The following is a 14,202-nucleotide window of genomic DNA, read 5'->3' as shown; positions in this document are numbered from 1 at the left end:
GGTTGGGCACAAGGACTGGACTGAAAAAAAGAACTAAAAAGCAAACAATGTCCAAAGAAAAACTTTGAAATAGCTTAAGAAAGCCTGGATATGTATTGCTCAAGAATACTTAGGAAAAAACCCAATGAAGTTTGGCTCCTTGGAAGCAAAATATAAATAAATGAGGGGTGGCTCAAGACTTTTTCACAGTAGTTGTCAAAGTTGAAGGATGTGAACTGACTCAACAAATACTTAAATAGTACTGAAGTGTACCTTTCTTCCATAAAAACTTTAAGCCTATGAACATGAGAAAATGTCATCACTTCTTATGACAATATGTAAGTATAATAAAAGAAGAACACAAGCACACACAAGCACACATACACCCACTGTCACACAGACAAAAAACTCACACTCGGCCCTCTGTGTAATCCCATCTGATCTCACCGACGCTCTGTTGTTAGAAGCCTCCTCTCACTCCACGGCCTATCCCAGCGCTGCCTTTGAACTCAGCTGCCAAGAAAGTGTAACACCGCGTGCCTCTTTCTTTGACTTTCAGGAATGATCAGGAACATTATAATGATAAAATTGGCAGGGGGTGAGGAGCTGAGTGGGAGCAGAAGGCCTCGACAGAAAGCAAGAAAGAGGCTCGAATATTGTCAGCGTGTTGTTAATAAGAGAGCTGAGGTGTGCGAGTGTGTAAAATTCCTGCGCGTGTGTGGGTATGTGTATACGTCTGCGCACAAATATGAATTCCTCTCTTAGGGAGTGCGTGTTGGTGAGGGTGATGTCAGGCTACATTATGGCTTATTGCTGGGTTGACTGACATGCAGGATTATCGGCTGATGGGATAAATTAAAGAAAAAAGAAAAAAAAAAGCTTTCATCAGCATGCCGCTGGGGCCTGAATGTTTGATGTTAGACTGAAGGAGTCATATGCAAGGTGATGGAAAGTGAGAGAGGGCTGGAAGGGAGGCAAGAGGTTGAGTGCCCGATAGATAGACCAAGTTTTCATTTGAACAATCCCTGTTATCTTGCAGATTCTTCACTTCACTCTATGTCTGAGTTGTCACTGTCACCAAAATCCATTAGTGTCTCTAAAACATGGCTGAGAAAAGATCATACTTAATGAGGCAGTCCACAAGAAAATGCAAGAAATTTAGACTGACACGGTTTCTCTGGTATTTGTCGGACAAATCTGGACATTAGAATGTATAGAAGCACTTTTAGGTTTGCTTACATTTCATAGTTGCCTGTGTTAGGAAGATATAGTCTGTTACAGTTGTTAGAAAATAAGAGTTCAGATAGTGGGCCACACAAACATGTTATTGGTATGTTCAGCACCACAATGAAAACAAAGCTAAAATTTATGGAAGTTTTGTTCGCTATATAATAATTGAGTGCTTTCAACGTAAGTAAATATCCATGAAACATAATCCAGGCTAGATTTATTCTTGAAGACAAATGCATGCGCCGCAATAAGCTGATTTTGAGTCTTTTGTGACCTCTGGGGTTTTTTTGTTTTGTTTTGTTTTTTGTTCACTGCTAGGCCACTTTCTGGGGAACCACAGCGTGCTGGACATCCTGAGGCAGGAGGGCTATGAGATAATCCACATGCCCTCTGATCATCAAGAGCCAGCCACAGAGTGAGTAAGCAGACAAGAGTGTGCAGTAACAGATGACGGAGCATGTCATTTGATTAAATGACTGTGGTTACAAAGACAAAAACAAAAATAAGTTGCTGAAAAATAGAAAAAATAAGTGGTTGCTTGGATTACTCTTTAGAAAAGCAGTTGTTTGACATTATGGAGTTCTTGATGACGACACATAAATTGCGCTAATTAAATTTGAGTTTTGGATGATTCCTGTTTTGACTGAGTAATCGGGCACTTTAGAGCTATTTAAAACTCTTTACATGTTAAAAGTATGACTTTTTCTAACCAGACAAGATACTCAATGGAAAAAGAAAAAGAGAATGTGATTTTCTATGTGCATCAGATTGATAATGTTATGGCAGTGCAGACTGTGAAGCAGAACATTTGTGCACTCTTACTGTAGATTTTGGCAGGGATACAGATACACATCCACATGTATCTGTATCGACACCCCACGCCCCCCCCCCCCCCCCCCCCGCCCCCACCCCCCCAACATCCGTCTAATTCTCTTGAGAGTTGAGGCATTTAACCTCAGCAGATTTATTGAAGTGCAGATACAGTCCAAATTGTGCTATGCAAGAATCCTTTGATACCTCATCAACTCCCTCACCTGCCTGCCTCTGCCCCCCCCCCCCCCCCCCCCTTTCTGGTGGCTGCCAAAGGCCACTTGCCAGAGTGGTGGTTCTGTCTGCTTTCACTGCAACATACAAACACATGCGTGCATGTATGCAGGATAAATGTAGAGATGCGCAAAAAGAAAGATTGGCTGGGCTGCACACAGTCAAATTTACAATTATGCAGAACATACATGACTCAGAAAGAGTCTTGGCTTCGCTCCTGTGGCCTTCTACAACTCTTCTTCATGTCTGTTAGTGTTCAGACCCAATCACTGGCACACAGCACCTCCACTCTCACCTAAGGGTTTGATCCATGGGCCTATAAAATAATAAGAGCAGTCGCTGGAATCGGGGTGAAAATGGAAAAACAAGGCATAACAAGAACAGTCTTTTTTCTAACAGTAAAAACAACTCATCCCTCCAGCTGGAGCTTTTTACAAACTTCTCACTGCAAATTACAGCTGTAAATGTAGCCTCCCTATCTCCCTCCATCCTGTTTCCAGGCTTGTGGGCTTCAGCCAGTGGTTCATGGTTTAAAAGCTGACAAGTGGACTGACTTACTGTGGTCACAAAACACTTGTGTCTACCGCGTGCACGCACACACACACACACACACACACACACACATGACCACACACTTGCCTGCAAGCTGACACTTCTAGCTCCCCGATACAAGGTGATCTGACAGGCAAGGAAAAACACCACAGGATGGCTGGATGAGAGGTGTTTATGAAAGCTGTTAGCCTCAGATCTGGAGTGTTTTGAACCCACTGGCACAATTATATGACTGACAGAGCAGCCCAGAGCTGGGTTTGGCTGTGCAGTAGCTTGACCGCAGGCCTGGAGCTATCATCGCACTGACCAAGCCATCAGGGCCTGGGTGAGACAAGGTTGTTGAAGCTTGTGAAAACAGAAAGGCAAACCGAGAAATTGATCATGACTGGTGAGACAAAACTAATTATAAGTATTTCAAAAGAAATCGGGACTAAAGCATGCAATTTCTACTGCTGTTTGTTTCATTTGAAAGGTCTTGAATGATGTGTAAAACATATTTTTGATGCTCTACTGAAACACAAAGTCACATGCGAGCCATATTGACAGGAAAAGAACAAGAGAGAAGAAAGTATGAGTAATGGCTGGAAGAAAGAGCAGCATGGCAAAAATATTTGAAGACAGGAGATTCTGGGTGGTCTTCTTGGTCAAATGTCAGCTCTGATGCACAATATATTGCCATGAGAGTTCCAACTTCCTCTTACGTTGTCTGCTGGATCTTTCAACTTTTAAAGGACGCCCTTCTGGTGTTCATGTCCTTGACTGAAGTTACGGCGTGTAAGTGGAAAGCCATGGGGTGGTCAGAAACCACAAACAACAACACTGGCTGGTAGCACCCTGGAAATCTAGGGAAACCGTACAGAAATACAAAAAGAAACTATTTTGATCTAATATTTGGGTAAAAGTCTTTCTGTGAGTATTAATAGTACTGAGTCCATCCCCTGTCTGTCCTGTCTTCCCTTGCTCCAGGGCACCAGGTCCAGACCTGCTTGCAGCAGCAGGGTCCAGCAAGGAGAATACAGACACTAGCACAGGATCTCCCATTAGCTGGCCAACCAGTCCAGAGATGGAGCTGGAGCTCGAGGACCCAGAACCTATGCCTGGCCTTGGAGGGGAGGAGCTGCCTCACATGCTGCTCCCTGACAGCTTGAGCCAGCTAGAGGAGTTTGGACGCCATAAACGGCCACGCAAAGCTCACCGTGGCCACGGTAGACCCCGTCTCTTCAGTGACCTGTGGGTTCGCATTGGAGATGGGTGAGATATTTATTATGATTAGTTTGGCTGCAGCTGAGTTGTACCTCTTCAAACAAAACATAATAATCCTTTAACAATTGAATGTCTGTAAGGACTGTACTGGCTTGATGAAGATTATTAATAAACTCTGGATGTCCCTAAGTAAAAGACCATAATGAGATTTCCAGTACATATTCAGCAGCCAATGTTATGCATGCGATTGTTCGGAGATCATGTAAGACTCAGTTCTTTTCCAGTCTAGCTAAATTCCTCATAACCTAATTTTTCCCCCCTCCTTTCTTCAGCACTACCCCACCACCAAACGTGAGGATAATCAATGGCTATGTGACAGTGGAGCCTCCGCTGACCTATCAAAAGCATCGCAGGCGGATGGAGATCTACGAGATAGATCGAGAACCCAGTTCGCCTTCCTCCACTTCACCGAGCCCCAGCTCAGCCCAGCTAGCTCACAGCACAGTCACGCTGTCTTGTGCTTTAGCGTGGCTTTTATCGCACATATTGTTCACCTCCTGACCAAAAGAAAGTGTTACCTCATGAGAAACATTGGACAATACTTCATCCACACCAGAGCAGTGGAGTGTACCTGATAAAGCCAAACAAGGAGTGATTGTCAGGGAGAAACATCTCAGTCAGGATAAGACGTCTTAACGTGGAACGATCCGGTCTCCACCATACAGCGAGATCGGCTTCAGGCTGCTGAAATGCCAATGTCTTTAAAAACTTGCCAAGTCTCATAATGTGTGGAATAAGCTCTGTGCTGCGTAAAAAGCAAAACGTGGACTATGTTGAACTGCAGTGGGGTCAAGTCCAAACCTCCTGAAAGTATTGAGATAGAATAACAAACACATAGCACAATGAAGAATTGTAAATTTAAAGAGCTGGAGTCTTTTACCTATAAAAACTGTAATATTATGTAGAAAAATAAGACTGACTTTAATAATGAGAATAGGTCATACTAACAGTTATAACTCTGTGAAAAAAATGAGTTGAATAAACAAGGTACTGTGTGAGGCATTTACCTTCACACAGAGAAGCACTCAGATGCCACTTTGTAAATTGTGCATTTTGTTCATAAAGAAATATTGTATATTTATTATTTCTGGAAGAAAGAGTATATTTTCTTGCTTTTTGAAATAAAACGTAAATAAATACAGTCTGTAAACTAACCGAGTGCATCAAGAGGTCTTTCTTTCAGCAGACATAAACTGTGTGATTAAGAATAAGTTTATAACACCACCATCTGTTCTTTATTTAAAGTGTGAAATTATGGATATTTTTTTGTTATAATCTAATGAAGCGTATATTTCGGAATTGTCAAAAACATTCAAATATGACTATTATCTGGAAAAATGAATGGAAACTATAGTGGAACTATACGTTTTTAACTAAGGAAACAAGTAACATGTGAGTTGAGTCTGCCACCTGCTGGCTACTACAAGGAAAACATGGGGAAAACAAACCTCATAATGAGTCTTCTGTCAGTTGTGTCTCCATTATAAAGCTCACAGACAGGACTGTGTAACTGTGAAAATGCAACTTTGAGAAATGTGAAAAATATATATTATCACACAGCAACGGACAAAACAAAAATAAGGATATTAGCCATTAATCAAAGGTCATACTACATTTAAACATTTTAACAAAAGGAGGAATACGGAGGCAGCTGAGCTCTGAGTGTTAACAATTAACCAGAAATAGCCAACTCCATCACTTCCCTTTTTGAAGCTGCTTGAATGATGAAGCTTCACTTTGAAATATTTTAAAATTGGATGCTTACTTACTCTAAGCTCCATAAAACATAAGAGCCCTTTCAGTCGTCACATACTGCGATTAACTAGATTACAACTTCTCTTAAAGGAGTCGTTGGCAACAGACAAAGTGACTATTCATTTCAATAAAATTGTTGTTGATGATGATGATGATGATGATGATACTGCAGTGTATTATATTGCAGTGCTCACAATATCAGTAAAGTTCATCATGTTTGCTTGTTGCGAGGGTGCAAGGGAACAAAATAATTCTGTGCAAACTGTTGATTCCTGATCAGCTTCCTCCTCTGCTATCTCATAGCAAATGTAAATGCAGTAAGACCGTGTGATTTACAAGGACATTTACAAGTGCAATAAAAGTTGGAAAACAGAAGAACATTGTTTTATATAATAATTTTTAAAAAGACAACTTTCAGCAGAAACTGCCACACACTCTGACCTCTCACAGCAGCAACTGAGACAAGTTTCATTAATGATGCCCCAGTTTAATTATGTATGATGACCAGAATGCACAAATAATGTTGAATGAGCTTATCTACATGGAATTCAGTTTTACTTCAACATAACATTTCCCAGAGTTCGTAACAAGATTGTCTACTTCGAAACAAGGCAGCACTTTGAGAGTAAACACGGTGAAAGTAGTTAAAGAAAAGCTGAGACTTGTAAAAAATAATAACATGAAGTGTTGAACTTAAAGAACCTATCAGATGTCAGAGTATATGTATACTCTGTCTCATACCAGTCTTATAATTTAAATTATGCATTTTGAATGCTTCTGTCTTCTAGAGACACTAAGCGGCTGCACTGCACTGCTGCAGTTAGCACTTCTACCACTAAATGGCGCTAGAGTCGCATAAAAACTTGAGCAACAACAAAGCACATAAAGCTAAAAACCTGGTTCGAGGCCGCATAGAGCCTGAGCACAGAGATAGGCACAGAGGCGGGCAGGCACTGGGTTACAATGGCTTAAGAAAGTCCATACAGGTACGTAATAAATAATTTAAAACAAACTGTCAAGTTGTAAATTTTAAGTCAGTGGTAATAAAATGTTTTATTTTAATTCAAGGTTAATGATACCACCCAGTACAATATACCCAAATTTATTCTTAGAAATATTATAATATTTATTAATTTATTTTAAAAAAAAATAGAGAGATTTAAACGAAACTTTTTTGCTCTACTGACCACAATAACCTGTTATTGCCAGACATTATTCTATAATTGTTGCACCATTAACTTTACAAAACATAAATAAATAAACTAAATTATGTAAAACATGAATTTAAAAGTTTTTTTCTAATTCAGTTTACTTTTCTGAGCACTTTTAAAATAAAACATGTAAATTCAATATTTGTATAAAAACACAATAAAATTTGGAAGATTTTGAGTGTTCGCATAAGTTATTGTCAGTCGTCTGAAAAAGTGACCAACATATATGACCAATTTCATACATAAAACAATTTTTTTTGGATATTTATTCACAAACAAATCACTAAGAAATGAAAATATGATCATTCAAATATGTCTGTACTTTATACAGCTTAAATCTTACTTAAAAACCTTTAATTAAAAGATTAAAATAATATGAACTAGACAGTATTTTTAATTGTAACTTCACGCTTACCTTTTAGGGTAGCCTACACCTTCTCTTGGTCTTCACATAAGCAATTTTTTTTAAAAAGAAAAAAGAGCAAGTTTTTTAGAACAAACAGCTTTTTCGCCCCGTAAGCCAAGGCAGGACAATATTTGCCTTAGCTAGAATACCATTTTCCCTGGGCTTTGGGGTGTTGTTTGAGGGAGTGGGGGCCTTGACAGGGTGCTCTGAGGGCTGACCCTCACTCTGCTGGGCACACGCCGCCAGCCGCATATAAATAAAAGATTACAGTGGAAAATCAATTTCTGAGCAAACTCATTAAAAATGCCCCTCACCTTAAATGATTCCCATTTCCTTCCATTCAACCTGTTAACGCCTTGCTGTCCGTCCCTGAAACCGACCACCCTACCCCCACACCCCACCACCACCACCACCACCGCTGCCTCATCCCATCCCACCCCTCCCTCCCACCCTTCTTCCATCCTTCGCCCTGTTGCTCTCCCCCGGTGGTAATTACTTGCACAAGTCGTTTTTTGGCCTTTGATTTGCACCGTTTCACAAATGAAGGTTAAGTTTGTTTAACCGTGGTGGATTTGCCAGTCATGTTAAAGCATATAATGTGGCAGGTCCTTGGTTTCTCCGCACACCTCAGGCACCCCCTGGCCTGCCCGCTGCCCCCCTCCCCATCTTCTTCCCTGTTAGCCTAGGCCTCTTAGGGAGGTGGGAGGGTGGGTGGGGGCTCCAAGGTTAAGGCTTAGTGCGCCTGAGGAAGCCTGTAGTGTATCAGACTTCAGACCCATTGACTTGACTCAAAGGCAACCAGGAAGTTGTTAAAAATCACCTCTGGTAAAAGGATTAAGAATCAAACTGCCGCGTTTGCCCTGAGAGGACGTTAAGACGGTCACCGATAAGTTCCAACTCACTGACAGATAGGGAGAAAAAAATAGGAGCATAATAAGGGACCACTAGTTAACTTCTGTTCAAGGTCTCGGACATCGATGCTGTAGGTGATGTATATATTCTCCTTTGCAGTGTAAATTACTCATGTGGTGAAGATAACTGCTGAAAGCATAAAATGCACAATGGCAGAAGGTACAAGTGTCACAAGCCTCCTCTTTGATCGATACCTAATAAAGAGTGAAGTCACAGGAGCCAAGGAGAACATTGATCTGAGCTAGCTGGAGCTTCAAAGAGCATTTAAAGTCCTCGCTGCTTTCACTGTCGAGCTGCAGATTGCACACTGATCACAGCAATAGCGCATGGAGGACTTTGTTATCACACAGTCAGGACAACAGATGCCTTTCGCATTCAGCTTTCTGTCTCTCTCTCTCAGTCAATCGAGTACATTGCAGTGACACACAGCAGGTCTGTGTGGTCGTTGCTGAAGGATGTTTTTTAATTTTTAACACTAGATCTGTAATTATGAGTCACTGGAAACGTCTGTCTACCACAACCATGTCCTGTGTGGTGAGTGTGACCTCATATTTCACAGAGAGCTTTGATTCTCTGTCTAGCAGAGGGCAGCCATAAAGCTTTGGGAAAACAAAAGCGTGCTTAGCCCGAGGGCAGATAGCTCTTCTCCCTTTAGATAATCCTGCTGATAGTGGAGGCAAAGCAGCGCTGTTTAGACAGCTCAGCTAACTCGCAGCTCATCTGTGTTTGTGCTGGTTGAGACATTATTTTCTCTCATTGTCCAAGTCCCCTTGAAGATGCGTAACTTTGAGCCGCAGGATTGAACCCATGGCCTTGTATTCCATTAACAAGGGTCAGGTGCAAGTCTTAAAGGCAAGACGGCATCTGGTGATGTTTATTAAAAAAATATATATATATATATATATATATGTATATATATATATACATATATATATATATATGTATATACGTATACATATATATATATATATATATGTATATATATATATGTGTGTGTATATATGTATGTGTATATATATATATATATATATATATATATATATATATATATATATATATATATATATATATATATATATATATATATACACATATATATATATACTACAGAGCTAAGGTTTGACTTTATATTTTCATTTTAATCAATCACCCAAAGAGATCTAAAGCCTGCTGAAATTTTATTTATAACTATAGTGACAAGAAATGTTGACATATCAGATAAAACTGTTCAAATCTTGCTTGGATGAGGTTATTCTTCTTTCCTTTGTTGAACCCAACCAAAGTTTCTTATTCTGGAACACACTCTGTGATTTCATTTGCAATCTCTGGCAGATATCAATTGGTTGATACAAGTTATACATGCTTAAATGTTTCTAAACAAATCAAGCTATTTCATTGGTCACTGTCTCTGCGATGAAGGAGGATAATCATCGCAACACTACAGCTTTTTATTTGTTTTGGTGTACAGCACAAAGGTTTACCTAAATCAAACTATTTTCTTTTATTTAAAATAATTATAAAGGCAACACAACTTTCTCTTAAATGTCTCTTCTCTTGTATTCCAATATAAAAATCAATATAATGTAAGAAAAATGTATACATTTTAAAAAAGAAGAACAATGGAGAATTGTTAATTGTGCTGCATAGAAATAAACTTGTAATTTATGAGACTAGTAAACTGATATGTTGCACTACTCGTTCTCCACTGCAACACACCGTAAGACAAAATAGTTTGTTTTTAAGTGCTGAGGTAGAAGGAGTGAATGCGTACCAAGGAGAGCAAAGTAGTTACAAAGGAAAGAGGAATACCATGTGTGCTCGTATGTCCGTGTGTATATGTACATGTGTGTCCTTGTGTGTGCATTGAAGGATGGTGGTGAGAGTGTTGTGTTTCACAGTTTTTTGCCATGATGCACTGCTTTATTATTCTGCACAAGGGGCACTTCACATGCGGAATGGGTTCTCTTTGATATCGACAGCAGCTTGAGGGAGAGAGTGCACTCAAAAACAGGCGAGGGCGAATTTATTCTGGGGAAAAAAACAGATAGTTGTGTACTTCCCTGGCAGTGGTTGCCGCACATAGGAAGAGCCAACCGCTTTGATGCTCCAGCGGTGACACTCCACACGCTAATGAAATATGGTAATTACAGCCACATGAAAGCTCTTCTAAACAGAGCTGGAGAAAGGGAATAAAAAACAAATATGACTTTATCCAAAGATACCCACTGTGATTAATTCTCCTTTTCATAAACATATATTTTATGCCGTTCAATTGTTACAAAGCAGTGTGGGCCATCAGTTGACCCAGGAGCAGGCAAGGGGGAAAGGTCCGCTGATTAAGAACCCTATTGTTTGCTTTCAATAGAAGACACAATCTGCTGGAGAACACGGGACGGTGATGTGTCAAAAAGAAAAGACCCTGCAAATGAGTGCTATCTGTGCTGTTCTAACTTTGGCTATTTTCTTTGCAGGAGCAGATTTGTATTTTTTTTTATTAATTTCTTTTTTTATTTGAAATCCACCTAATCTAGACTGTAAAACTTGGCACAATCAAACACAACTTAGGAGACTTATTGGTGGAAAAACTGGTAATGTGATTGACATGTAAAGGAAAGTATTGTGTTTAAAGTTTACACAATGGAAATTTGAGCAAAAGGCTTGCATTTTTCACTCATTCTCTAAGAGAAACCGATTTCCAAAGAGACCCCAGAGCTCGATACAATGTCAGTTACTTGTTTTGACAGCACAAATAGCTTTATGATTGTGCTGAAGGCAGTTGACTGTGGCAGATTCTGGGTGAACTGTAAGTTTGGCAGCAGGTCTGCTGGAGATGAATGAGGAACAACTTGCTTTTGGTTTCTCTGCACATAAAGACAGATTGCATGAGAGTAATTTGACGATATATATAGGGAACAAACTTAAACAGCTTGTTCATTCATCTAGGTGTTAACTTTTAACAAATGTGACTAATGCATAGCAAGTGTAGGTAGAAAAACAATAAATACCACACTTGTACACATAAAGTTTTAAAGCCCTGCAGCAAAACTACTTTTCTACTCCAATATTTTAAGGTCGTATTAGAGTGGAAATTAGTGACGTGACCTGATGCAATGCATGTCACTGAAGAGGGGAGCAGGGAGACACTAGTGGATAAGAGAATTCAAGGGGTGGGGGAGGCTGTGTGTTTGACCATCAGTGTTTGCTCACAGTCAGACGGTGTAGCAGCCCCTCATCCCACGACCACTTTCGCCTTGCTGACTGGCTCTCCCAAGGGATGGCGCTAGAGGTCAGGGAGAAGGTGGGGGTCAAATGGGCTCTGATAAGTCCTGCTAATAGGACGGTGCGCGTTTTTGCGTGCACACGCCTGTCTGAATGGGGTTGTGTGGGTCTGACTAGCTAACTGGGGCTAAAAGCTAAGGGAACAAACACACAGCCATCAGCACACGAGAACGCACGTACACACAAAGTCATGCACGCTGTATGCATGAATCCACAGTCTTTAAGGTCAGACCGTGGGGTGAGAATGTTAAATGGCCAGGCTTGGGACATCAAATATTTTCCTTCCCATCACTATCAGCAAACCATCTGCCTGAAATCTTTAAGTGTGTGTGCGTGTGTGTGCGCGTGTGTGCGCGTGTGTGCGTGTGTGTGCGTGTGTGTGCGTTTGTGTGCATGCAGCAACCTATACAGGTTTAGCTGATCAAACTATTGAGCCAAGTTGGCTTTATTAGAGCATACAGAGTCAGAAGGACATACAGACAGGCAGGCAGACAGACAGATAGGCAGGGTAAGCGTGTGGGCGCCAGCAGTCGCAGCGCAGCAGACAGACAGATGGAGTTTTGGGTGCATGCTGCTCAGATAGGAGCTCATTCCCACCCTGTGTTTTTAATACCCCCAGCTCCTTTTATCGCCCTCCTCCAGGTGTATCCAGGTAACTCCAAGGCCAGGCCGCTCTTAAAACCTCAACAGTCAAGGTAACAGGTAATTGCAGAATGGTACTCGTAAAACAGCCTGTTTGTCTACAGCTCAACTCCGCCCTGCTTGTTTTAGATGCCAAACTTGGAGATACAGGAAGTAAGAGTGTATAAGGCTATAGTGTGGTAATGCTGCTCGTTCTATACTTAATGTTTTAGCCCACTGCAGTTTTTCCCAGCTTATACTAATCCAAGTCCTCTGTCTGCTTCCCTTACTCCTTTTCACTTTTCAGACTTTGATTATAGTTACTCTAGTTTTTTTTTTAGTCTTTCTTACTGTCATTATCTATCCCGCTCCCCCTTCAGTGCCCATATTTCTCTGACTTTATGAGTAACACTGGCTCCCTCCCTCTTTTAATGTTTGATTCCAGGTGATAAGAGAAGACGGAGAGATGAGTCTGACTGCACCGGTTAATGTGGTCAAAGGTCATAGGCTGTGCTGGGGAGTGGGGAGACTCTCTGCAGATAGTCCAAGCTAAAACTGGACCATGAGCAGTTTTTGGACCATGAATTGTAGATGGTGGCTCTCAGCCAAGCTGTCTGCACACAAGCCAAGAAAACATACATATTGAAGCAATTGTCCATATCTGCGTGAAGAGTCATTATCTGACAATCTGTCAAGATACTGATCAAGAGTTTGTGTAAATCTACTGTCACATGTACTTACCCTCTAAACAGCGATAAGGTTACTGCTTCTCTTTGCACACAGGCCAGTAGATACACAAGTGTACACACCTGTACATGCATATGTTTTACCATATATGTATGGTTAAAAAGAAACACTGTGTGCAAACAAATACGTGCACATTTACTGTAGAGCATGAATGACTGTAACCTCACGCAGACTGTACAATCTACTGTCAAACAAAGTCACAGTTCATCTCCTCACCCCTCAACAATCACTTGTTTGTTCCAGACCACATACAAACAGCACACTCCCCCACATAGTGGTCATTGACACAGACCAAAACTGAACCCTCCTCTGGCTCTTTGCTTTACACTCCCATGCTCTCCATCTTTTCACAAACCTCTCTCTTTGTCCCCGTCTTTCTTTCTCTCTCTCTCTTTCTCCCTGTGCTCATCTGATTTCATTCCTCGTCCTGATCCGGCCATTATAAATTCATTGTATGCTGTCGTGGCTGATTGAAGTGATGGGCTGATTCCTCAGAGCTTCCTGCCTGATGGAGGGTGCTATAGCAAATAGCCCAATGGGTCTGTTTAGATAACACTGACCTCTCACAAACCATTGCCACATCTGCTGTGAGTGAGCTTTGTGGGACTCGCTGTCATCGCTGAGTGAAAGGATGGACAAAAAAATTGAAATGGCAGAATGAAAAATACAAACAAAAAGCAGGAACAGACTGAGTGAAAGAAAGACAGAAGATGTTGGGAAAAAATTAAAAGGAAGAAAGACAGAAGATGAGGGCGGAGGGGGTTAGAGAGGAAGAGCTAAGGGGAGATCTCGGGTGGGCAATGATTTGAAGCGTATTGTCACTCCCACCTGCCCTCTCCATGAACAAAAGTGTTAGTCATCATCAGGGTGAATTGTGAGGGGAGACAAGGGGCCGCTTCGTTGGTCCCCCTGATCTGCATTCTGCCCATGGGGTTACCAGGGTAACGAGTACAGTAGACAGAGGAGGAGGAGTGAAAGGGGGGCATGGAGAGGGCACTCACCCTTTTCCTTGGAAATGGATATTCATGCCTTTGTTCTGCTGGGGTTATGATCGTGTTGATTAGGGAAAAAAAAATTGTTTAAACAGCCCGCCCTCTCTCCTGGCCTCAGATATCATGTAGCCAACCGGACTTCACCTGGTGAACAGATCATCATTCAAACACCAGTACTCATTAAAAACGGGGAGATAATGGAATGCAGACT

General features: G+C 41.1%; 1 protein-coding gene across 1 annotated transcript in view; it reads left to right on the top strand.

The window, feature by feature from the left end:
• Window positions 1-5,112, top strand: part of trabd2b (TraB domain containing 2B) — a 68,185-nt gene extending 63,073 nt beyond the window's left edge. The window contains exons 5-7 of the mRNA XM_063467135.1: window positions 1,528-1,624; window positions 3,772-4,056; window positions 4,341-5,112. Coding sequence (XP_063323205.1) covers window positions 1,528-1,624; window positions 3,772-4,056; window positions 4,341-4,569 — 611 coding nt within the window. The 3' untranslated portion in view covers window positions 4,570-5,112. The remainder of the gene's footprint in view (window positions 1-1,527; window positions 1,625-3,771; window positions 4,057-4,340) is intronic.
• The last annotated feature ends 9,090 nt before the right edge of the window (window positions 5,113-14,202 follow it).

Source organism: Pelmatolapia mariae, linkage group LG23, assembly GCF_036321145.2.
Source record: "Pelmatolapia mariae isolate MD_Pm_ZW linkage group LG23, Pm_UMD_F_2, whole genome shotgun sequence".
Classification (NCBI taxonomy): Eukaryota; Metazoa; Chordata; class Actinopteri; order Cichliformes; family Cichlidae; genus Pelmatolapia; species Pelmatolapia mariae.
This window is presented reverse-complemented; position numbering and strand designations above follow the sequence as displayed.